A 25,003-nucleotide genomic window follows, 5' to 3' on the forward strand; every position below is an offset into this window, starting at 1 on the left:
GAAATCTAATTTTTCTTTATCATGTTTATACAGGCGGAGGTGGGGCATTGGCCATGTATATTTTATTCGATGAGGCCTGGAATTGCCCCAACAGGGTTGTATAATGACTCGCATCGAATGGCTCAAAATCCCTGTTAGAGTTGGAAAGCCTTTGATAAAATCTCTGAACAATAATCACAAATTCTGCGAGACAGTCCAATGACTCTCCCATGATAGATAAGTTTCTACCCGTTTTTAAAAGTGAGTTTCCAGGTTGTGTGACAGATGCCATGGCGCTACTGTTGTAGTATTGTAGTGCGTCATAGCACAACTTCTCGAAATTTGATAAGTATATCGAGGGAAGGTTTATGGAAAGAACCATTAGCTCCTTAATAACCTCAATGGTAGCGAGCAGAGAACTACTGGCCACAAAAGTTTTATCGCCAACAACAACCGATTTCCTATGACCTTGATATGTTTCATTTCCTTCATCTTTTTCCTTGTCCTCGCTTCTGCCATTTTCGCAATCATGAGAACCCCCTACCATGTCTAAAATAGTTGTCCAACTCAATGGGTCTATGTCTATACTTGACACAATGTCGTTAACATCGCTCTGAATAGAGGAGTCCACAATATATGGAATCCATTCTTCAGCATCAATCTTTTTCTTTATGTTGCGGTAATTTTTTGAACTTTGTGCGTTTGCATAATGCTTGATCTGAGATGCTAAAACATTACTTAAATATTTCGTTAAAAATTCACCACTTAATACTTCACATTCTTGAATAAAAATAACGCATATAGCATAAAATTTCAAGAAATAATCATACCGTAGAGATAAGTTCAATTCTCTTCTTACGGCAATGATCTTGCCTGTACGTAACTGAATAATTCTGATTATTTCGTTGATGCCAGTACGTATATCCAATTGCGTAATCATGTTGTGCTGGTTTTCGTTTGGACTTTTAACAGATGCTAGCTCGTTAAGAGAGATATCTAGAAGCAACTTTTGATGCCCATAAAGTCTTCGAAGAGCTTCGAGCGCGTGCGTGAATATGTTTACTAGCATGGACTGAAATTCTGCAGGAGTTTGCTCCTTTATTAATCTTGAAAGTTTAGACCCACTAGTAGAGCCATTGTTAAGATGTTTTTCATCGTGGTTATTGTCAGCGTGTGCATTCTCTGTTGGCAAATAAATTTTTATGATAGATTTAAGCTCAGTGATAGATTTTTCCCTGTATAGGTCAAAGGCACTCGTTAATTCTTCGCATCTATTCAATCTGACTATTAATTCGGTTATCTTTGAAGAAAAATTATCAGTAAATATAGTTTGCTTTTTATCATTAGATCCCGTTTGTATCCTATGTAGTGTTTCCTTTGGTTTGATTGATTTGCAAAAGGATCTTAAATCATCTATTAGTAAAATCGATAATTGTAGGCTGAACTTTCCTCCTATTTCAATCTTCATATTGGTTAAAAACTCTCTCGTTGCTGACAAAGCAGGTATCGTCCTCAAATTGCTTAATTTATAGGGCCAACACCTAGTCCAACTCTGAACATCTTCGTTTATTGAATCATCCCCCTTAATCAGATAATCGATGGATTTTATCAGCTCTAAGCAGTTATCCAACTTGTTCTCCTCATACATTGACTTACACTCATCTGTTTTGTTCAGCACTAACTTCGCCTGTAATAATCCCTGTTCTAGTTTCTCTACATTCTTCCTCTTAAAAATCATTTCTAAATGTGAAATTTTTTTTCTTATATTCTCTGCGTCAATGGTCTTGATATTCTGTGCTAGCTCCTTAAGCTCGCTCATTGTGTCCAAGGCTCTTTTCTGAATATTGTCAACTTCACTTAGCGCATGAAAAAATTTGTGTGAGGATTTGGATATCTCTGTAACCAGTAATGTTTCTACGATATCCAAAAAATCGTTTAGCCTGTCCCTCAACTCAGAAAAAGCCTCATCCCTTTCCGCTTGTCTCTTCATGTCTAGTTTCGTTAAAAATAAATCGATAGCGTCCAACACTTTATGAAAAGTTCGAGGGTTATCTAATTGAAATTTGTCTGAAAAGTAAAAGTCAGGTATACTATTTATTAGCTCGGCATCCCCTTGCCTCAGATTTGCTTCAAACGACTCCTCATGCATATTTTCCCCTTCTCGCAGTTCTTTTAACTGTTCCATCTGATTCATGTTTCTTATATTATTTGTGCTTTGAAATATTTGGTAATCACTTTTAATGTTTTTGACGTATTCGATAACATGAGTTTTCCAATGGTCATCCAGATCATTTTTGCTTAGGCTAACTTGTGGAATATCAGCAACAGTGGGGTAATTGAGCCAGTTTTTCCTCCTTGTGTTCATCACAATTTCATAGATGGAGTTATTTCCCAATGGCGAAAAGTCCATGGACCCACTATGTGTTTCATTTTCAAAACCGAATGATCTACTATTTGCAACAGATAGTGTCCTAGAATCAAAACTTCTTCGCGGCGTTATTGAATCCAGACTTAATCTCGAAGATCTTCTCGCTCTTGGTGTGACACTGCCAGATATACTTAACAAGTCGTCATTAAGGGAAGTATCACCCTCTATAGTAAAAGAGCCACTATCACTATTACGAGAAGGCGATCCCTCAGGAACAACAATTTTAGGACGACCAGCCGCTTTTTGCAGTCCCTGGCTTTTATTATGAGGTGTTTCGCTTATTGACATTGGCCAGATACCTCACCAAACCTTTAAATTGTTTTAATACTGCTTTAGGATATCAATACTGCCAATTACTGTAAGCTCTGCCTAAAACAAAGTTGTGCCTAAAACAAGCCGTGTCGTAGTTTGTTTTGTTTACTTTCTAGACTGTTGTGTGGTGTCTTCTTTATAAAGGAAAAACCCTTTAAAGATCGAAGAAAACATTGATTGTACTCTATCTGAAAATCATTACCCACGAACATATCTTAGATCAGCTGCGTTTAATTGCTAATATATAGAACACACATACGACTATGGAAGCTCAAGAAGTTCTTGTACATAAGTACCAAATATTGTAAAGGTATAAAGAAGTTTTGAAATCTGGAGCGAATTTAATTGTGTACGTAAAATAACTGCTTCGCTGTCTACATTTGTCCTTGACAATGCCAGTCGATTACAGCTTACTTGGATCCTAAAGACGGCACTGATCCACACTACCTGGATTTTTATTTTCTCTTCATGTTGACTTCAAAATTCTTTCTTCTAACTGCTGTCATTTCCATTTTCTTGTGGCTTGACGTCACTCTTTTTCCAAGAGTGCAAGTACTTGCTTGCCATACCTCTTGCATTCTGCACCACTTTGTGTAAGCTTTCATTACTCGAATCCGTCAAAGACGCTTCTTTTCTAGTGGTTTGCACGCTATCAACTTTCTTGTCCTTTAGCTTACTAGCATTATTTATATGGCAGTTTTCAAATCCTTTTGCCAAAGTGTCCATTTCTGAGTGATCTTGATGGTCCATCATATTTCCCCCGGAAACAACAGACTTGATAGATTCATTTCTAGGAGAGAAATAACCCTCTATGGCAACATCACTCGCCCCCACTTCGGCTGGTGAAGGAGTATTATTTACAATTCTAAAGCTTTGTGAACTATCGGACGCTTTTGGCTGCTTTGGAAGGGCTTTTTTCTTCTGAGATGATATGTTTGCTGGTGTCACACTGCCTTTCAATACGCTTCGATTAACCAGCTGACTGTTAGCGGGTAATGGTCTTTGTTCCTCCTCGCTGCTACTCTCTTCTTCACTATCTGAATTGAATATGAAGTTCCCTGAAGAGGAATTGCGCTTCAACGGATACGGCCTGACAGCCAGTTGTGCATCTTTGTCTACATCAGTTTTACCCCCTGTAAAATTAGTAGGATTTTTTTGTTGAGGAGTTGCCGAAGAGAGTGATGGTTGTGCTAGATCGTACAAAGAATTGGTAGATCCTGATTTCCCAAGTGACAATGTTCTCCTCAGTGAAAGTCCTTCATCGTGGTTATCGTCTACTTCTTGGTCATCGTCATCTTCTTCCTCTTCGTCGTCGCTACTATTGTATTGTGAGTCTTCAATAAATTGCTGTTCGCTATCTGATGAAGAGCTGTAATTGTCGTCGTCATATAATAACATATGCGATCCATGTTGACGTGTTGTATTATTTGCTGAAGCTTTGTGTAGTTGTGGAACATGTTTTTCCTTGGATTCTACCGCATTGTTAAATTCATAGTTTGATGCATTATCATCTGCAATGGCTGTTTGTAAGTCCATTCCTTCAGGAACATCTACAATGTCACATGAATCTACTGGTAAAAAACTGGAAGTATCACCAGTGTAGACCGAGTTATAATCGTATATGTAATCATAGCCTCTGGAGGTATTGACGTTATGTGACACAGCATTACCATACCCATTAAATTCGCCATTATCAGATTCTTCGTCTGATCCATAATTCAAAGTGGTATCAGGAAGCAACTTTATTATGGGACGTACATGAGCTCTGGAAGTAGTAGATGAAGCCACAGAGGAATTATCTGTTATTGGTGAATGAACTCCAGAGTCAGACCTCCTGGAAAATCTTGCATTTATGTAAAGGCCGCCGTGTTCTTCATCATCAGAATGTGATGAAGATGATGATTGTGAGGATGTATCATCGTCGCTAGTATTTTTGTTCAAATGTTCAGTTGCGGAGTTGATAGGAATAGATTTATGCTGAATGGCTAGCAATGGAGTCCTATTGTTGTTTATTGTTGTAACGTTCGCATTGTTATTAACATCAACATATTGTTTATTTTCATCATCGCTTTCATCATCCTCCGATTGTGAAGCTGGATATCGTAGTGCCATACATTGTTCCACCCTGTCATTAAAATGTATATGTCTATTTTTAGTAGGTTTGTTAGATTTTTCACTTGGGTTTGAGGTTAATATTGATGATAATCCCATGGAATTGTTTTCATTATCTCTATTGGAGGAAGATGTTGAGGAGGGGAACCTATTATTATCAGGAGAATTTAGGTTTTGATCCAAGTTAGCCTTACGATCATTGGTACTATTTTCTAGTATGCTTTTGTTTGATTGTGCCGTTGACCTATTGTTTTGAACATGAAGCGCTGACTTTAAATGCAGGTCTTCTTCTCCCTTGTCACCGCCACCATTTGAATTTTCTCCTACAGGATTCGGTATGGTAGAATTATCTTTTTTGTCAGAGTGTTGACTCTTCAAACTAACGCTACTGTTCGATTCTTTGGGATAATGGTAGTACTGGGCGTTAACTTGAGCGGCCAGAGCATCGAAATCGTCATGGACGTTTTTGTTGCCATTGGGATCCATTATTACCGAAGCATGTTTCATTTCTGTCATGTGTTTTCTTGCCTCATTCAGTTTCCATAAAGCGTTGTCCTCTATAATTTCTGTGACGGTTCTCTTCTTCAAAATTGGTTTCGGAGCAGCTGCGATCGACTTTGAATTTTTAGTGGGCATTGAAATTCTCTTGGAATTTTCATCATCCGAACCATATCCTCTTTCTAGATCATGTTCTTCTTCACTTTGGGCATTACCTTCAGAATCTCTTACAATAGGGCCATATAGCCAAGTCACATCAGAATCTTTTGACCAATTAACCACTTCAGGTGACACTGTTTTCAAGTTGTTTCTTGCTTTTGCCCATGTTCTCCATGAGGCATTTTCTAACCTAGCAGCATTTACTAGATCAACATCTCTTTTCTTTTTCTTTAGGATGATATATTTCCAAGAATTAGAAATTTCTGATTCTTTCCATTCATGTGACAGATAGTCAACATGTCTTTCTGGCTCTACCACTACGTCATTATCATCTTGTGGAATTAAGTAGCTATCATTATCCGCCGGCGGTGGAGAAACGGAGGTTGAGTGTTCCTGATAGCCGTCATCATAATCATCATCTGAAGAATTGCTTGAAGAATTATTAGATGAGTTGTCATAATATTCATTGTCGTTATCATATAAGTCGTCTGACCTTCCTAGCAATTTCTTGGTAGGGTCAATATATTCATCAAGAAGGCCCATTGATCTTGTTCTTTTAAGGTTGAAAGTTGATTTATGGAAATCATCATCATTTTTCGCTTGAACAGCCATCGATACTGAAGGCCCCATATCTTCGTCGTTGTCGTTATCGTTACCACTAATTTTGACATCACTTTTGCTATTACTTTCATGGCTCGCATTTCTATTTACATGCTCGTTTTCAATATCTTTCTTACCGGCGAAGTAATTTGCTAGATTTGTTGACATTTTTGGATTTTTCTTATCTCGTCTTCGTCAATATGCTTGCTTTAGGATTTATAATCTTCAAGGATATTATCTTTTCCCCCTTGCTTTGACTTTTCAACGTTCGTACAGAACACCAGGTGTGTGGTTATACGTATAACAGCCAAAAGCTAGCCCTCGTAAAACTAGTATACCAATTAGTTCTCTTTCAGGAGGTGGTGTTAAAAAAATAAGAGAGATAAAGATGAGCAAATATTATATCTTGATAGAGCTGATGAACGATAAAAAGAATACTAACTCTAGTTGTGATATTTTCTCTTTCTATTTAAATTTCAGCGATAACCCTTTCTCAAGCTTTCGTTTGAAATCGCGTCTCCTATATGGTATATTCTCCTGTTTTCTCCTTTTTTATTCCTTAAAAGACCTGATAGGGGTATTCAAACAAAAGTATTTATATTTGTCTATTCTTCTTTTATGGCTTCTTGTTCTCCTGTTCTGTCTTGCAAAAGGCTTGTCACACAATCTCAGGGCTGATTCCTTCCTTCAATATCCACTGTGAGTTTAAATGCAAACAAAAATAGAGTGAATAAAAAAAGCTTTCGGCCCGGAATTGGTTAACCCGACTTACCAATATTATGTCAGAAAAGAGGCTACAGCTGAAACTAAGGTGAGGTGGTAAGAAATGCTCTCTATTGAAAAGTATGCATGAAGTGGAGGATAAGAGGTGAAGCGGCTTGGTAAAATATACCTGCCAAGTCTGAGATGAAAGCATTTGTATATAGCTATTAGTTGTATATTCGTGTGTAGCGATATACGTTTCCGGGTAATACAAACCTACATTGGTTCAATTATAAGAGCCGCGAAGACTATTATCATATTCTATACGGCATTTATTACTTATGAACATTCAAAGATGGATCCGCCGTCGCTAACGGTGTTGTTGTTAGTTCCAAAGAACAATTTGAGGCCAACTGAATTCATTATATTTGTTTGCACAATCATGGAACTAAACTGACAATGCGAAGCCTGATTTTTTTTTACCTGATTAACCATTGGGTATTCGAGCTTGTTCCAAAGTTTTTTTTCCTCCGTATTGTATATTTCTACTTCACCATTGTCAGTAATACACAGTAAAAACTTGTCAAACCAAAGCAACCTTCGAGATACTCTTTTTTTGTATTTGATACGGCTCAGGTCTTGTGTTCCCAACTGGGAATAACTAGCTAGACCTTCTGGTTGCAGAATTTCCGTAAATGGCCTCCAAACATTCAGTTTTCCATCCATGCCGACTGAACATAGCTCTGAACCCTCACTATTCCAAACAATGTCACTGCAACATCTCAGATGGGCTTTTGATTGGTTAGAGCTGAAATAGACATCGCTTTGATCGTCATTATCATCGTTATTTATAGTCTTGAACCTATTTTTATTTCTTTTCAATTCTGAATACAGTCTGTTCCTCATTCTTAGATCCCATAATTTTACCCCACCCTCCATGTCACCACAAGCAATAATCTGTTCCCTGACGGGGTTAAATTTGCAGCATAAAATTTCTGATTGCATTCGTGTTTGATTTCCCATTCCAAGCGCAGTTACCCCTGAATTCATGGTTCTCAGGTCAATTAATCTTGGATAGTAGTCTTCACTTGCCACTACAAGCAAAGAACTGTCGTCGACAACGTTATTATCAATTTGATTTATTTTATACCCCAGGTTTATATCTTGAACCGCTTCAAACCTGTTTGTGTCCCATATTTTTACAGTTTTATCATTTGAGCCAGTAAAAAACATCCCATTATCAGCCTTATACCACTTCAAAGTTGTTATACCATATTTATGGTGAGATATGGAAGCTTCTGAATCTGTTTCAGATAGTGTCTCACTAAACCCGATAGGAGAATCCGTTTTATTTGATATGTGTGATCTTTGAACTGGAACTGCAGCACTAGACTGTCTATACATTCGATATTTGTTTCTCTGTGTTTGAAAACTGTGCACCAGTCTCATAGTGTTGTTGTCGTTTATTCGTGTTCTTTTATTTTTATAACCCATTATTTGAGCAGGCTCATCATCTGATTGGTGAGGCTGTCGCTTGATATAGTTTAGCCTTTTATTGATCAATTCCTGTTCACCTTCATCATTGCGGTGCAATGATTCATCTAAACCCCAAATGGAAAGTGACCCATCATCTCCACCTCCTAATAACACTTGACCAGTATCATCAATATCAAGACAGTTAACACCTATACTTAACGGTGTTTTTTCTTTTGTACTATAGTTTGATTGTTTACTAAATCTGTAGTTTTTCATATTTGATAGGGGATCTTCAAGGATCCTCTCAAATTCGCTTTGAATAGTTCTTCTATAAAATTCATTTAATGAGATATTGCCTACTCTGAACTCTAAAAATGGATCCATTGACCTGTACTTACGTCCCAGAACGAGAAAGAGATAAAATTTTATGTTGTCTGTGGTCTAATGGGAGATGAGATAGCGATGCTTTTAGCTGCACATCCGAGTTCGGAGTTTTTTTTTTTTCCTACGCTTAAGAAACTATTCAAAGTAAACTTGCAGGTCCCTCCCTAATATAAAGACATGTTCCTGTAAGCACCGAGCTAATAAGTTAAAGATAGGTGAAGAAGATGTCTGATATTTTGGATGAGATTGTCATAGAAGATGTTGTGGCAAATTGCCCCCAGGAGTTTCTGCAATATCATAAATGCATAAGAGATAATGAGGAAAATCCTGGGAAGTGTAAAGATGGAAGAATGATATTATCTACATGCATTAGAGAAAAAGTGCCCAGTGTGAAAAGTATCATGAGCGAATGTAGTGAGCCAATGAAGAAATATGACCAATGCATTCGTGATAATATGGGTACAAGAACTATTAACGAAAACTGTCTAGGATTCTTACAGGACTTAAGGAAATGTGCGGAATTGCAGGTTAAAAATAAAAATATTAAGCCTTCAATTAATGGAGTAAACTTGGAATTAATCAAGGACTGAATTAATAGGCTTCCTTTGTTTATTTCCGCCATTTTTATCGTTGCATAAAGACATTATATATTCCTGTGAATATTTTTTAACTAAAATGTCCGAAGAAATTACTGTATTTAAAGTATATATATTTTCTAAAGATACTTAGGTATACCTGACGGGCAGTCCTTTTTTCATCACAGAATAATTTTCGGTAAAGGATCATTCATTTCCATAGGTAGGAGAAGTAATACTTCAAATTATTTCAAAACTTTGCAACGGTTTCGTAGAAAGTCTTGCCTTGAATTTCGTGTACTTGTAATTCCAAGGCGGAAGGAGATCTTGAACCGTCACTGCCTGCAATGGTACCCGCACCCCATGGTGAACCACCGTGAACTTCATCCATATTGGTCAATTCAGCGAAAACATTCTTGTAACCCAATGGGACAAAAATGATACCGTGATGAGCCAAAGTAGACAAAGAGTTCATAATTGTGGCTTCATTACCACCACCAGTTCCGGTGGAGACGAAACAACCAGCGACCTTACCATGCAAAGCACCCTTAGCCCACAACCCACCGGTACGGTCCCAGAAAGCCTTCCATTGAGCAGGGAAGTTACCAAATCTAGTTGGAATACCAAACAAAAAGGCATCATATTCTGTCAACGTATCTTGAGTGGCAATTGGGTAATCTGGCTTTGGAGCACCGCCAAGCGCCTTAACAACTTCTGGAGACAACGTTTCCTCGACTTGATAAATGTCTGCAGAGCCTCCAGCGGCTTCAATTCCCTTCTTTTCTGCCTCTGCGGTGGCAGCAACGTGACCATATAGTGTGTAAATGATGATAGCTACTCTTGGCATTGTATATAATTGGATTCTTTTAACTAGAGAGTGGTGATGATTTATTGAATATATTATTCGACGATATTTAATTATATGAGAAAAACAGTAAAAAGAATAAGGCCAAATGCATTGATCGTTTTGCCGCTCGTTGACGTTTATATATATTTTATTGTTGTCCAGAGAGTAACTGTACTCAATTGTGGGAAAGGGGTTGCTAACGAAGCCAAGGCTTGCCAATACACTGCGCAGGTGCAGCCCCGCAGAATTATTAATTTTTTACTAAGACAGTCAAGAGACGGGTAAGCGATCGCAATGAGCGGCAATAGGAAAAATTAATAATGAATCAGTCAGCGTCGCAAAAGCCACAAGTAAAACGATTTAAGTCCATAATGTTATCCAGGGAAACAAGCCAGGCGCACGCACCTTAATAAGTTGGACACTCATCAAAACGCATGAGTCCCTCTGTTTCCAAGGCCAAAGAGGTGGCAGCCAATAACTATTAAGTTACGCTAGATGTTTCGAACCACCCAGGTCACACTGTCATTATTAGTAGTACATATATATATATATATATATAATTATCATTTAAAAGGAGATATATTACTGATAATCAAAATAGTAAAAACTACATCCGGAGTATGACAGTCCAACGATTATGTAGTATACTCCTTTTCACGTTTTTGCAAGAAATATTCCTTCTTCTTGCCATGATAAAAAGTTGTATTTAGATATTATCTCGATTTAAGTGGCTCTTCTTTTATTTCTTGCTACTGGTGGTTTTTTTTGTTGTCTTTCGTCCCAAGACAGAAAAAGAAAAAGAAGAATATAGGCAAAAATATAAAAAAACAAAACAAAAGAGGAAAGGGAAATTAAAAGAATAGCAAATGCTTTAATCACACACTTTGCGCTTCCTACAAAATTACGGCAATGATTTTGGATGTAACACGTAAAGATAAATAGCATAGTTCGCTTTCTTTTAAAAGAATAACTCTTGTTTCATGAAAGGATTTTGGTATGGCCCCGCAAAATCATTCAATTTTTTGTCATAATATCTTCTCTTTCACGATATAGATTCACGCAAGGGCGCTCACAGCAATGCTATCTCAATTGTAGAAATCTGCGAAGCGAGCAAAAGGCGCTTAATTTTGAATGCTCCAGTCAAGGCGAAAGAGTTTTTATTGAAGATGCAAGATCTTATGCAGATGTAAGGTTAGCGGTAATGTGTACTACATGCATAATTAATAAAGAAATCTAAATTACTTCGATGTGCTCATGCTCATACACCTAATTTTGTTTTCATATTTCAATGCCTTTACAAAAAATTGAGAACACAGAGAAGGCCTCCGATTTAGAATAGTACAAAATATCTATTTTTTTGCATTTAGGCTCCGTATAGAGTAAGCGAAGAAAACCGCCTGATTCAAGTGATTCTGCTTTTTTGGTTTACTTTCCACGCAGATTGGCTGCTCTGTTTGTTTATTTGTTTTGGGAACGCGGTATTACCTCTCATTTCTCTGAGCGACTTTTCAACTTGGCGCGCCGACATTTGCGCTTTTTTTTACAAGTTGTCAAACTCTCGGATTATTTAAAAAAAAGGGTTTTTTGCTCTTCTTGTTCCCATCTACGGGTTTCACGGAAAAACTACCCCGAAAAAGAAGCACAGCTTTATAAAAAGACCGTATTAATTTGCTTTATTGGGTAATAACGGGGCATTCGGGACATACAATCATACGCTAGATGCTGCGTGTAATAATTAACATTGTAAATCCCTATCTTTTTTTTTTATATAAGTAGAGTACTTTAAAAAGAGTGGACGACTGAGTTCATATACAAGCAGACGCCCTTTCATTTAATCTCAATCTTGTTTCAGGCCGGCTTTTGTCCATAACTGCTACGCTGCGTAAAAAAAAAATAAGAGAAATTGAAAAATATGGGCGTCGTCTAAGGATGGTAACTAGCTTCATTATACTATGGGTCTTCCTTCTTTTCCAACGCTTCCACTTTGACCTCAATCTCTTCTCGATGGCCTAAGGTAGCAAGGTTGTGTTAAAAAAAACAAATACATCAGAGCAAGACACTTTTGGGTTTATTAGGTATTATAGGTATAGGTCAATTAATTTCTTATCTTTTGTTGAGAGGATAAGGGTAATATTAGCGACCCTTAAGTAATTTTTGTTCTGTTTTACTTCAGTTTAATAAAAGCGACTGCCGCCGACCTTACTCCCTTTTTTTTATTATGCTCCTCGAGACAAGGTCGCTTAAAAAAAAAAAAAAGCTTAGTCAGACATGCAATCAGCGCAATTTATGGAAGCTGGAAAGGGGGGCCGCATTTTATGCACTATCTCTTGAATTCAAAAAGTAATTCAGGCCAAATTAACTAAGGATGCAAATGAAGCGAGTACTGAACGAATAGTCATGTTCTGAATTTCAAGCATTCAAATTTTGCTTTTCAGCGCTGTTCATCTTAGCGCTTACCATAAAGAGGAATACGTAATTCAACAACGGAGTTGAAAAATTTTTAAAATCGTGCCGGTGTTAGTGAGAAGAGGATGGAGGGAATTAATACTTCGATGGAAGATGCAACTTGCAAATGTAGTCCGGTTACCAAGAGACCCAAACCTCTTCCACTTTACTATTTCTCCTTTGAGAAATATATCAGTTTGCGGTAATAGGTAATATGAAAAAGGCAATAAAAAAAAGAGATACTTGTCACCATCTCGTCTCCCTTTACCTTTTTTACTTAATCTTCTTCGTCGTCATCTGTTCCATCCCTTTCCTAGCTTAGTCTTCTCCGGCTAGTTCTTAGTGCGGTGAGCAAAAAAAATAGCGTTTTTTTTCCCTCACCAGGACTTTTTTTGTTAACCGAAAATCGGCATCTCTAGTTTTCCTGGACAAAAAAGGCAAAATGGAAATAAACACTCATACGAATCAGTAAAGATGTAAATAATCGCAGTAACGACTGCACAAGGATGTCAGAAAAAGCAGTTTAATTCCAGAAGTGGTTTTCCAATTTATCACACATGTACATGAAGGGAAATGTATAAATACGGTCTTCGTAAAACAAAGGATCTCTTCACCTGGTTTCTTCATTTATAAGTAGTGTCTTTTTCGGTAACTTAAGATATATCCTTATTTCTTTCCCACTTCTCGTTATTTCTTCTTTTTCCCTTTTCAAGTTCTTCTTTTTATTTATTATTAAGCTTATTTTAATTCTTAGATCGTTGTCACTATCTTTTGTCCTTATTGTTAAGAAACATTGCGAAGAAAAAGAATAATAAAAGAAACTCAGAAAAAAAAAAAGTTTCCTCGAACAAAAATATTATTATTTCAATAACTTTTTCTTTCTCTACATCCAATTTTTTGACCCTATTTTAACATTAATTTTTTGCTTTAATTTTAACTAATACCTAATTTCACTTAATATCTAATCATCTTCCTTTAACCCACAGAACAAAGAAGAAAAATAACAATGTCTACCTTTGAAACTTTAATTAAAAGAGGTGGTAACGAAGCCATCAAAATTAACCCTCCAACCGGTGCGGATTTCCACATCACTAGTCGTGGTTCCGATTGGTTCTGGACATGTTTCTGTTGTTACCTATTATTTGGTTTAATTTTAACATTCTTAATGTTCAGAAAACCAGTCAATGACAGATTCTTTTACCTTACCGGTATTGCTCCAAACTTTTTCATGTGTATCGCTTATTTCACCATGGCTTCTAACTTAGGTTGGATTCCAGTCAAGGCTAAGTACAACCATGTCCAAACTTCTACTCAAAAAGAACATCCAGGTTACAGACAAATCTTCTACTCTAGATTCGTTGGTTGGTTCTTAGCTTTGCCATGGCCAATTATTCAAATCTGTATGCTAGCTGGTACCCCATTCTGGCAAATGGCTTTCAATGTTTGTATTACTGAATTCTTCACTGTTTGTTGGTTGATCGCTGCCTGTGTTCACTCCACTTACAAATGGGGTTACTACACCATCGGTCTAGGTGCTGCTATTGTCGTTAGTATCAGTGTTATGACCACCAGTTACAACTTGGTGAAACAAAGAGATAACGATATCAGGTTGACATTCCTTGTTTTCTTCAGCATTATTATGTTCTTGTGGATTATTGCTTACCCAACTTGTTTCGGTATTACCGATGGTGGTAACGTTTTGCAGCCAGACTCTGCCGGTATTTTCTATGGTATCATTGATCTTATTTTGATGTGTTTCATTCCAACTTTATTGGTTCCAATTGCTAACCACTTCGGTGCTGACAAATTGGGCTACCATTTCGGACCTAGTGATGCCGAAGCAGTGATGGCTCCAAAAGCTCCAGTTGCTAGTCCAAGACCTGCTGCTACACCAAACTTGAGTAAGGACAAGAAAAAGAAGTCTAAGAAGAGCAAGAAATCTAAGAAGTCTAAGAAGTCTGAAGAATAAGCCAATCGTCATGTCAATTATGTGCTACTTTCTTCTTTCTTTCAATCATCTTTGAAGAATTTTCTACTTCAAGCCAATCCTATAAATGGATAAAACTGTCTTTATTGATTATTTGACAAGATTATTTTACTCCATCTTCAACTTTTATCATATTTTATTTTATTTTCCTGACGTTTCAATATTTTCGTTCGTTAAATTATCACCATTTCTTGTCGAATTTTTATTTTCTATCATAAAGTGCAATTCTAGACTCATTTTTTAATTTAATGGATCCATTTAATCCATTTCGTCAAGCAAGTATGTTTTCATAACAATATTTTGCTCAGTGCATTTTGATCAAGAAACGTATAGTTGATGATTAGAAACGAGCTTTTTTATGCCCATCGTCATCTATATATATATTTGTATCACTTTAATAGTTATTTTAATATTTGATAACAACCTTTCTAATAGTATTGTTATGGAAGGTTTAGTGCTGGAGGAAAAAAAAGAAAGATAAAGGCACGGTGCCTGCTTTGCGCGGCATTCTCGAGAAAAATAGTTCTCGGACTTTTGACGTGCCAGTGCAATTATCCGTACACAATTTTATATCAATCTACAGGCAAAATTATTACGTAAACAGACAAACTACCATGTTAAAACGTCTTGTTCTTCTAACCTGTAATTTTGATTTTTACCATACCAGACCTTTTCCAGTCTGTTAAGATTATGTTCTGTGAGCTTTTGAAATTTTCCACCATTGATTTTATAATATCTTTTAACAATCGCTCTTGTTTCCTCGTCCATTGCATTCAAACCTGCAATCAATACAGCAAAATTACTATAACAAGTCCTTGAATTTTGTGGCGGCGAGTCACTGTCTAAGAATTTGAAGAAAGACATGATTTTCTTGACCACTTGTTGAATGGTACTTGACTCTTTTGGCATACCTAAAAGTTTTAATAATACAATTAATAAGAAAGATAAAACTTGTGTCTGATGAGAAATATCATACCAGCTGATGGCAACTTCTTCACCGTTCTTTAATGTCACCATATCGATGGCATTATCATGAATATTACTAATTCTAGGGTGTGACTGATTGTCTGAGGGTATAATTCCAGATTTGTCAATAAATTCGTAATCTAATTGCTTGTCAATTTCCACTAGAATTTTCTGCGTATTGAAATATGATATCTGGTCTTTGGACTTTTCGGACGAAGTTTGGGATGATAAAAGCAGATAGTCTAATTTCTTAGTGAACAAACCTTCTTCTTTAGAAAAGTAATTTTTTTCAGTTGACCTAATTGTATTGAGTGATTTGAAAACTTCTTTAATAACAAGATCGAAATCTTCTTTATGTCCTCTTAAAAGATTAAACTCATTTAGTGGAGTCATAATATTTAAAAATTTTAACGAGTCAACATATTGGTAATCATATGGATCAAAAATTGCATCAAGGTCATTATTATCAATTAAAGATCCGCCAAATACCGTACTTATACTGGCGAATGTTTCCATAACTTTAAACCAACATTTTGCAACGTTAAGTACTTTGGAGGAATTCCCGGCATTGATTTTTTTAAAAAGGTCAGTTACACCTTTTAAGTGAGACCTCCATTGAGAATTCATTGAATAAATACAATCCCATGCAAGCATGATGACCGTCAGGATGATAGGCTCTATCCTATTTAAAACGTTTGACTCATTCTTGAATTGTTCACCCAACAGGCTCAGGCAATGTGACAAATAAGCACAATAGTTTCGTTCATCTTCCAAGTTATTAGACTTTCTATATGCTATAGATGCTCCCGTAGCTAATATGGAAGATAAAAGATAGGCCTCGTTTTTCGCAAATGAAAGTAAGATATCTCTTAACGGGTTCCCTTGATTTTGGAAAAAGGGCGCAATAGAATCTAAGCAATCGTAGTAAAATATCTTTAGATACTTATCGTGGATTCCACCTAGTTTGAACGAGCTTAGTTTTGTGTTGAAAGTTATTACATTATTCACCAGAAAGGATATTGGTACGCTACTGTTCACATTCGAAGCGGGCAAAAGTTCAGGTATGTCCAAATCGGGCAAATCTAATCCTTTCAGTTCTTCATTCAATAAGTAAGAGTCATGAAGTTTCATATTAACCATATCATTCAAGTTCTGCATTAGTAAATTAACGTCATATCCATTCATTGTGGTGGTAAGGTCCAAATTTGGAATCTCTAGGGATTCTATTTCATCCAAAGGTACATTCTTGCCGTTATCTGTAATCGGTTTAGGGTCCGTGGTGTCTTCACTTAAATTTTGTCGTACTTTTTTCTTCTTCTCAGCCTTGCATGACGAATGCTGACGCTTGCGAGCATTATTATGATCATTATCGAGGCTAGTACTGTGCTTCCTAAATTCTTTTACTCTTTGAGCATTTGAGGTTCTTCTTTTCTTATTTTTTGGGTTTAAAACGTAAACGCACTGACGATTCAATCTTGCGCACTGCCAACAAGTCGGTTTAGTTTCATCACATTTCATTCTTCGTCTCTTACACTCGGAGCACCCATTTCTGGAGTACTTCCGTTTTACTGTATTTCCCTTCTTATCCGTAACAGTTGAAGTTACAGCAGGATTAGGGGTCAACGATGAGTGTCCATTATCATCTGCCTGTGAAATAGTGGGGTGATCTGCATTTTGATCTTGCTCTGAAGTAGTGGGATGACCTGCATTTTCATTACTGCCGTCATTACTACTTGTGGTCGATTCTACATTTTCGCCTCCTATATTCGAATTTGACGGCGAGGTCATCTGTTTATGATTAAAAATGCCACCTAAAGATCCCGCTCTAGCATTTAAAAACGATAAGGAGGGTAGATTGTTTTTTGGTTCAAAGCAACTAGTTGAAGTCCCACTATTTGTGAACGATGAACCACTGTCTAGTGAAGCTGGAGAAAGATAACTACCCGGTGGGGACAAAACCTTAGCCAGTTCTCTATCCTCTGGAGAATTTTCATCCAAATTGACAGATTCGAACATTATTGCCAGAAAACAGATCTTATACCAAAATGATGAGAGAAGGAAGAAACAGGGAGATAAGGACTAAAAAGGAAAATTTATCTAGCAACGTTCACAGCAATTCCTGTAGCTACGTGATGACCTCTGCTGGGCTTTTCTTATTCGCCTAGACTGAAGTGATGCAGAACAATAAGCATTCTAATCGGCCTATGGTTATGATTTTGAAATTCCTGAGGAAATTTTTCCACTGTCATTTCTTCCAATTGAGTCACGTCGCGTCCTCGTAGGCAATGATGTGCAACTTGAAGCGCGGAATTCACGGCTAAGAAGGTGTCGTTTTATTCATACCGTGCTGTAACGCTGTTTGGTCATCGTTTCCTTGTGTTATCAAATAAGTGAGGCCCTGTCTCTGTGATCTATACCAGCAGTCGCCTAATTTCGTAATACGTTATTGTAGACAACAATTTCTTGAAAAAGAGAGAATGTGTCTGGCTTGCAGGAAAAGAAGATGGTGACATATGCTTAGACGAGATTGTACATTCTGCATAATATAGCGAGTCAGAGCACATGTTTAGACAATATCTGATTTAAATTTCAAAATTAGGGATGTATATTCTAAATGTTTATGCGCTTAATACTATCGATGATTTCTGAATGGTTGCCTGTTTCAATGAATCCTTTAGAATAAAGAACATTTTTGAGCATTGTGTAATTTATTTAGCAAGGAGTAAAAGCCAAGCGTATATTATGGTGATTTTTTTTATCATGCTTTTGAGTAACGGGTAATGACATACATTAGTGACATATGCTAGAAATTATCCTCAGATTTTAGAAGGCTACTTCAAAATGTTGATAATAACCATAAATAATATTATAATTTTTTTCTTCTTTTCCTTTTCAGGAGTAGGTAAATATTGAGGTAATTCTTGAGTTTCAATGTTGGTAAAAGACTATAGCATTGGGTATACAGAGTTTACTAGAACACCTCCTCAGGGATATAGGAATCTGCACAAGGGAATTGACATTTCAAACATTTCAAGTAATATTGTTATTTTTCTTTTCATTTTATGTGTTGTCAGTCATTAACCTATCATATTATCAATCACTGCATTCAGATTCCATTAGATTTGATGGCAGTTTCTCAATCTTTATGTGCTCTTCTTACACCATTGAGAAATGGGTGAATGTTGAGATAATTGTTGGGATTCCATTTTTGATAAAGGCTATAATATTAGGTATATAGGGTATACTAGAAGTTCTCCTCGAGGGTCTAGGAATCCCCATAATGGAATCTATATTTCTATATACCAATATTAAGATTATTCCTCATTCCGTTTTATATGTTTCATTATCCTATTACATTATCAATCCTTGCACTTCAGCTTCCTCTAACTTCGATGACAGCTTCTCATAACTTATGTCATCATCTTAACACCGTATATGATAATATATTGATAGTATAACTATTAGTTGATAGACGATAGTGGATTTTTATTCTAACAACCATATATAATAATATACCAGTAACACGAATAGTACTTAATAGACGATATTTATATAATAGTGTCCTTCTTCCTAAGATTATATGATGCACAAGAAATGTTGAGAATGTGGATTTTGAGATAATTGTTGGGATTCCATTTTTAATAAGGCAATAATATTAGGTATGTAGATATACTAGAAGTTCTCCTCGAGGATTTAGGAATCCATAAAAGGGAATCTGCAATTCTACACAATTCTATAAATATTATTATCATCATTTTATATGTTAATATTCATTGATCCTATTACATTATCAATCCTTGCGTTTCAGCTTCCACTAATTTAGATGACTATTTCTCATCATTTGCGTCATCTTCTAACACCGTATATGATAATATACTAGTAACGTAAATACTAGTTAGTAGATGATAGTTGATTTTTATTCCAACATACCACCCATAATGTAATAGATCTAATGAATCCATTTGTTAGTTAATAGTTTAAATGTTTTTATCGGAAGAGGTTTTGTCATCACATCAGCAATGTTCTTCTTGGTCTCGATGTAGTATACGTATAAATTATTACCTGATACTTCATCTCTAAGTCTCATTGCCTTTGTGCCAAAAAATCTGTTTCTAAATTTCTCTTCATTTGTAGACTTAATTATACTGATCGTTGATCTACTATCAGTAAGTAAGCCTTTAATAATTGGTTTCTTGTTAAGTTCTTGCACAAGGTGACTGAGGTTATTCAATAGCGGTATAGCTTCACTGACTGCGTGTATTTCTGCTTCTGTAGTTGAAGTGCATGTTAACGAAGCCTTTGTCGACTTTCCTCCAATCACTTTTCCGTTGAGTAGGAAAATGTTACCAATTTGTGACTTGTAATATGGTTGGTTACCATATGAAGCATCGCTTATTGCGACTAGTTTATTATCTGGCTTGGTAGGTTTGTTTTTGTGCCATATTAATTGTTTATCTCTAGTGTCCCACATGAATTGTATTAACTCATATGTCATGTCTAAAACTTGCCTAGAGGGGAATAGTATATGTTGAGCAAGTGTGTTGATGTAGTATAGTAAGTCAAATCTAAATTTATATCCAACATATGAAGCTAGACCAATCAACTTTTGCATTTCATGTACTTTCTCTTTATATTCATCTTCATCTATTTCTAGTTCATCCTGGTCTATATAATGACCTGGTTGACCTGGAGCTCTAAGTTTCTTTCCTTTTGGGTTCAAAGGTACGTTTAGTTTGGGTAATTTTTCTGTCAAGGATTTTTCCATACCTAATTTCATGTACTTGCTTCTTTGATATTTGATCTCTAATCCAAGTATGTCGTACTGAATTTCGTTATCACCTTCACCCAGATTTATTATCTTTGTATCGTATTGTTTCTTGAGTGTTGTTATGATTTTCTTATTTGCATTTAAGTCTTTGCTGAATAATATCATATCATCAACGAATAAGCAAATTGTTACTTGACTATTCTTAAATACGCATGACCATCCGCGAACTTCTTGCATGTCGCAACAATTTATTAAATATGATTTAATGGTTTCATACCAGTTTGCACCACTTTGTTTCAAACCATAGAGTGATTTTCTCAAACGTAGTAACTTATCATTCAAACCTAAATGTGGTGGAGGTCTTATGTATAATTCTTCTTTGATATCAGCATATAAGTAAGCAGAGGATATGTCCAGCTGTGTGATATAATAGTCATTGTCTAATGCGATTGACAATGACGTCATCAGTGCATAGTGATGTACGGTATTGGATTGCATATCAGAATCATATGTATCGGGGTGTTGAATGTCGCCTCTTGCAACAAATCTAGCTTTGTGTGTACCATCACGTTTTTTGTTAAATATAAACATTGAGTTTATTACTTTCTTAGGATCTATGTCATTTCTATCATAATATTTGTTTGTATCCCAAGTGTTCATTCTCAATAGTTGGTTAATTTCTTTATGATAAGCTTCAATATATCTGTCTTTTTCTTTGTTGTCTTCATTATATGTAATTGCTTCATCATATCTTAAGGTCGTTCGAACTGGTTTGATTGATTTTACTCCTTTTATTGCAGCAATTAGATTTATACGTTTCTTCGATCTTGGTGGTTCCAGACTTCTCATATTCTTATTATTCCATGTGTCTCGGGATACCTCAATTTCAGTTTCATTATCTTCTAATGATCTTTTCTTACTTTTGGTAGTAGTCAGAACATTAGAATCATCCATACCACCCAAACTGGAATTAGTCTGACGAGAGTGTATGTGTGGAATATCTTTTGAAACATCAGAAGTGTCCGTAGGAGATTTATTAGTTAAGTCAGGAAGTGGGAGGTCGTCAAGAATAGAATCAGCCGTAACATTTTTTGAGGATTTGTCAGGCATTATATTAGGAGTCGCATGGTCAGAAGATCGATATTCTGGCGGATCCGTATCAATGGAGGGTGTATTATCGCATGCAGCCTTTGTTTCTATGGAGATGATGGGAGTAGTGGATTCACTGTTGGACGAACGGTCATCTATTGAGGGCGTACTATTTGTAGTCCTGTATTTGATATTTGTATCACTATTTCGTTGAATATATGGTTCCTCCGTACCACCCAAACGTGTAGTTTTGATGTTTTCAAGTCCATAATTAACTCTATCCTGTGAGGTCAAATCAATCATATCATTGGGACTACCAGGTCGCTTTTGGTTTCGTGCAGTGAAGGTAGACGAGTGTCTAGGTGAAGTAGTATCTGATTCAATGGTACCACCCATTTCGGTACTCTCTTTATTAATGATATGGGGTGTACGAGATCGTATAGTAGATGGAAGAATATTGTATTCAGATATGTCGGCATCAACTTCTTTTGGTGCACGTACTTTTTGGACTGGTTCCTTGTCTAATTGTAAAGGGTTTATTGATTGGGACGAGAAGTCGTTCACTAGAGGATCAGAGTTTATTTCAATCTCCGATTGATAGTCATGATCAGATTCTGTATTTTGATCATATGACTGCTCTGTTTCATTTTTTTCAATAAAAGATTGGTTATGGGCTGTTAAACGATTGAGATCATCATCAAAGGTGAGTGTATCATAATTGAATTGGTCCAATTTGGATTGCTTGTCTTGTAATATAACGTAATTGGTAGTATCTACTGTCTTTTTTAATGATGGAAGATAGATAATATAGCCATAAGAGTTTCGTGACGGATGTAAGGCGTAACCTGGAATGCCACGAGGATGTATTTTCGAGTCGGGATTATGGTTGTTAACTATAACCGGTTGACCGAAAGGTAGTATAGTAGTAATGTCCAGTCCAGCTAAACCTGCATGTTGTCTTGCAGATTTATCGTTTTTTGGTGAGACTAATGAATTTCTGATTATAGTAGAAAATTCGACTGCTGAGAACCATAGATGATTTGGTAGACCACTGCAATGAAGCAGTGTGCGACAATCGTTTAATAAAGTACGATTTAATCGTTCAGCGACACCGTGTGCTCTAGAATCTGCCGTGGTTGTATAGCATGCAGTAATACCTCTGTTCGTAAAGAACTTATGAAGAGTTTTGTTAGTGTACTCGGAGCCACGATCCATCTGGATAACTAGAACGCGAGCATTGAATTGGTTCTTAATAAATGCTAATATCGATGTAAAAACATTGAGGATAGATTCTTCACGACGGTCGTGTAATGGGTACACCCATTGGAATCTGGTTTTCTCATCTGTAAACGATATAAAGTAAGAAGGTGCACTTTTCGGTAAGTGATGTACAGGACCAAATATATCGGTATGCAAGTACTGAAAAGGCTCATATGATTCTTGGTACTTTAGTCGTGATCCTTTGACATGTCTATGTTTCGTGCTTTTGCCGATTAGACAGTCAGGACATTGATATGTGCTAGCGTTAGACCATTCAATATCCGATTCCTTCAAATATGTAACTGCATTCTTCTTAAGAGACTTCTGAATACTTCGGAAGTTAGCATGTCCAAGCATTCGATGTATTAACGGATATGGATATTTATTTACGCTTTTGCTTTTGTTGACGTTGTTTATTGTTAGCTTTGAAATGTGCGAAGGAATTAGGTATTTTTTAGATAACCAGTAAAAGTCTCCATGTTTGACTATGGGAGCTAGTACTGTACCATCCGATCTTTCTAAAGTGTTTCTGGTAAAGCAGGCAGTAATATTTTGATTAGCCAGCTCACTCAAACTTAATAGATCATAGGCTATGTTTGGTGTGTGTAGTGCTTTTATTGATGTTTTGGTGCCGTTCTGAAAGTTGAAGTGAAGATTACCAATGGCATTTATAGGAATGTCTTGTTTTTGAGCATCGACTATGTTTATTTCAGAATTGGGTGTTGCATGGTGTAAATAATGGGCTGATCTGACAAGCGTTTGCGAAGCTCCTGAATCAATAAGAAGGTGATCAGGTAGTTCGTCATTCGAGTCTATTGTGTGTGTTGGCTTAGATTCTTTCTGTTGCTGGCCTAAGACTAAGTTCGTTGTCATCGCTTAAGTATTGTGATGAAACGGTTGATTCATTAATGTGATCATTGTTCACCCTTGAGAATTTACTAGATGTAGCAATATTGTGAGCTTTTGCTGCTCTTGGTTTTGAACTATTTGTTCTCTGATAATTACGAGTTGTAACCTTTGTGTTAGTCGTGTTTGGAGATGTGCGAGAAACATTTTTGTATTCGCTGTGTTGTTTGTATTGGGACGGTTTATTTAGATTCATGATTTTATTTTCGTCATATATTAATTGAATTTCAGCGAATAATTGGGAAAGTTTCATGTTCGTTTTGGTACGATATTGATTACGTAGGTATTTGAAGTCACCGGATAGACCTTTAAGTATTAGTTGACAGGCCAATCTGTCGCTAACATTGATATTGTTTTCTTTTAGCCTCTGAATGATCGTACTGACTGTAATTTCAAATGTATCAGCAGATGTACTTCCGTCGTACTCAAGGTTGGCAAGAGCTATCCAATCCTTTAATTCTTGATTGTTAGTTTGCATTTTGGACACACTTTTACAAAGGACTGTAAGGATGTCAGCATAATTAATTTCTAAAATTTGTTTTACCCATGTTGGCAATAAATGAAATGGGGCAAATGCTTGGAAGGTATTGTATATATACGCATGTTCTTCATAAGTCATTTGTCTTTTGATTTCACCCTGGTCATTTGGAATGATGTCACCGAGATTAGAGTTCTTCAAAAATCTGATGTAAAATTTAACCCATGTAGAAAAGTTTTCTTCTGATGTTAAAGTGTGTGGTGGTAAGACGTTATTTCCCACCTTTGTCTTAGCTTGAGGTATTTCAGAGTGTTGATTTTTTAAATCGATTGGATCAGGTGAGGAAGTACTCAGTGGTGGGATATACTGTGGCAACGGATAGTGTGGGTCCGGTTGATAATACGCAGGTGACGTTTGATAATGTGAACACGTCATCATAGATGGTTGTTGGTAATGTGCCCAGTTAGAGGCCATAGCTTTGTTTGGGGTCATCATGCCGTGCTGTTGGTACTGTCCATTCTGTGGAGGTGGTACTGAAGCAGGTTGAGGAGAGACATGATGATGGTTCTCTGGAACAGCTGATGTCCCAGGTGTTGTCTCTTGTTGAGAATTAACCTTAGTGGAATCTCTATCAAATTCCGGTAAATTGGAAGCTGAAACGGCTAACGGATCTTGATTTGATGGGACTTCCTTAGAAGTAACCGAAGCATAGGCGCTACCATGAAGATTGGGTGAATTTTGAGATAATTGTTGGGATTCCATTTTTAATAAGGCAATAATATTAGGTATGTAGATATACTAGAAGTTCTCCTCCAGGATTTAGGAATCCATAAAAGGGAATCTGCAATTCTACACAATTCTATAAATATTATTATCATCATTTTATATGTTAATATTCATTGATCCTATTACATTATCAATCCTTGCGTTTCAGCTTCCACTAATTTAGATGACTATTTCTCATCATTTGCGTCATCTTCTAACACCGTATATGATAATATACTAGTAACGTAAATACTAGTTAGTAGATGA

At 36.4% G+C, this 25,003-nt stretch overlaps 10 protein-coding genes and 2 non-coding genes across 12 annotated transcripts, besides 6 other annotated features; 4 read left to right on the plus strand and 8 right to left on the minus strand.

Annotated features, from left to right (window-relative positions):
* Positions 1-25: 25 nt before the first annotated feature.
* VPS54 (Vps54p) lies at positions 26-2,695 on the minus strand (the record flags this gene model as incomplete). The annotated part of the gene is made up of 1 exon (NM_001180335.1): positions 26-2,695. The coding sequence occupies one exon, from the start codon at positions 2,693-2,695 to the stop codon at positions 26-28; it is 2,670 nt and encodes an 889-aa protein (NP_010310.1).
* Positions 2,696-3,211: 516 nt separating this feature from the next.
* On the minus strand, positions 3,212-6,256 carry REG1 (protein phosphatase regulator REG1; the record flags this gene model as incomplete). Its single annotated transcript, NM_001180336.1, has 1 exon — positions 3,212-6,256. The coding sequence occupies one exon, from the start codon at positions 6,254-6,256 to the stop codon at positions 3,212-3,214; it is 3,045 nt and encodes a 1,014-aa protein (NP_010311.1).
* A 220-nt stretch (positions 6,257-6,476) lies between these two features.
* YDR029W (uncharacterized protein) lies at positions 6,477-6,791 on the plus strand (the record flags this gene model as incomplete). The annotated part of the gene is made up of 1 exon (NM_001348809.1): positions 6,477-6,791. The coding sequence occupies one exon, from the start codon at positions 6,477-6,479 to the stop codon at positions 6,789-6,791; it is 315 nt and encodes a 104-aa protein (NP_001335755.1).
* A 338-nt stretch (positions 6,792-7,129) lies between these two features.
* On the minus strand, positions 7,130-8,650 carry RAD28 (Rad28p; the record flags this gene model as incomplete). Its single annotated transcript, NM_001180338.3, has 1 exon — positions 7,130-8,650. One exon carries the CDS (start codon positions 8,648-8,650, stop codon positions 7,130-7,132), a length of 1,521 nt encoding a protein of 506 aa, NP_010313.3.
* A 224-nt stretch (positions 8,651-8,874) lies between these two features.
* MIX14 (Mix14p) lies at positions 8,875-9,240 on the plus strand (the record flags this gene model as incomplete). Its single annotated transcript, NM_001180339.3, has 1 exon — positions 8,875-9,240. One exon carries the CDS (start codon positions 8,875-8,877, stop codon positions 9,238-9,240), a length of 366 nt encoding a protein of 121 aa, NP_010314.4.
* Positions 9,241-9,475: 235 nt separating this feature from the next.
* Positions 9,476-10,072, minus strand: PST2 (flavodoxin-like fold family protein; the record flags this gene model as incomplete). The annotated part of the gene is made up of 1 exon (NM_001180340.1): positions 9,476-10,072. The coding sequence occupies one exon, from the start codon at positions 10,070-10,072 to the stop codon at positions 9,476-9,478; it is 597 nt and encodes a 198-aa protein (NP_010315.1).
* A 647-nt stretch (positions 10,073-10,719) lies between these two features.
* Positions 10,720-10,961: an origin of replication (ARS450; Autonomously Replicating Sequence).
* A 749-nt stretch (positions 10,962-11,710) lies between these two features.
* SUT053 lies at positions 11,711-13,151 on the plus strand. The gene has a single exon (NR_188203.1). It is a non-coding gene; the product is annotated as an SUT053 (non-coding RNA).
* SUT468 lies at positions 11,923-12,827 on the minus strand. Its single transcript, NR_188204.1, has one exon. It is a non-coding gene; the product is annotated as an SUT468 (non-coding RNA).
* A 372-nt stretch (positions 13,152-13,523) lies between the features above and the next one.
* On the plus strand, positions 13,524-14,486 carry MRH1 (Mrh1p; the record flags this gene model as incomplete). The annotated part of the gene is made up of 1 exon (NM_001180341.1): positions 13,524-14,486. The coding sequence occupies one exon, from the start codon at positions 13,524-13,526 to the stop codon at positions 14,484-14,486; it is 963 nt and encodes a 320-aa protein (NP_010316.1).
* Positions 14,487-15,113: 627 nt separating this feature from the next.
* On the minus strand, positions 15,114-17,486 carry LYS14 (Lys14p; the record flags this gene model as incomplete). The annotated part of the gene is made up of 1 exon (NM_001180342.3): positions 15,114-17,486. The coding sequence occupies one exon, from the start codon at positions 17,484-17,486 to the stop codon at positions 15,114-15,116; it is 2,373 nt and encodes a 790-aa protein (NP_010317.3).
* Positions 17,487-18,362: 876 nt separating this feature from the next.
* Positions 18,363-18,635: a long terminal repeat (Ty1 LTR).
* Positions 18,636-18,967: a long terminal repeat (Ty1 LTR).
* Positions 18,968-19,068: 101 nt separating this feature from the next.
* Positions 19,069-19,397: a long terminal repeat (Ty2 LTR).
* Positions 19,069-25,003: part of a mobile genetic element (YDRCTy2-1; Ty2 element, LTR retrotransposon of the Copia (Pseudoviridae) group; contains co-transcribed genes TYA Gag and TYB Pol, encoding proteins involved in structure and function of virus-like particles, flanked by two direct repeats) that runs on past the window's edge.
* YDR034C-D (gag-pol fusion protein) lies at positions 19,420-24,733 on the minus strand (the record flags this gene model as incomplete). Its single annotated transcript, NM_001184379.4, is given in 1 exon segment — positions 19,420-24,733. Coding segments are annotated over 1 exon segment (5,313 nt in total).
* On the minus strand, positions 23,417-24,733 carry YDR034C-C (gag protein; the record flags this gene model as incomplete). Its single annotated transcript, NM_001184378.1, has 1 exon — positions 23,417-24,733. One exon carries the CDS (start codon positions 24,731-24,733, stop codon positions 23,417-23,419), a length of 1,317 nt encoding a protein of 438 aa, NP_058139.1.
* Positions 24,693-25,003: part of a long terminal repeat (Ty2 LTR) that runs on past the window's edge.

Source organism: Saccharomyces cerevisiae, chromosome IV (assembly GCF_000146045.2).
Source record: "Saccharomyces cerevisiae S288C chromosome IV, complete sequence".
Classification (NCBI taxonomy): domain Eukaryota; kingdom Fungi; phylum Ascomycota; class Saccharomycetes; order Saccharomycetales; family Saccharomycetaceae; genus Saccharomyces; species Saccharomyces cerevisiae.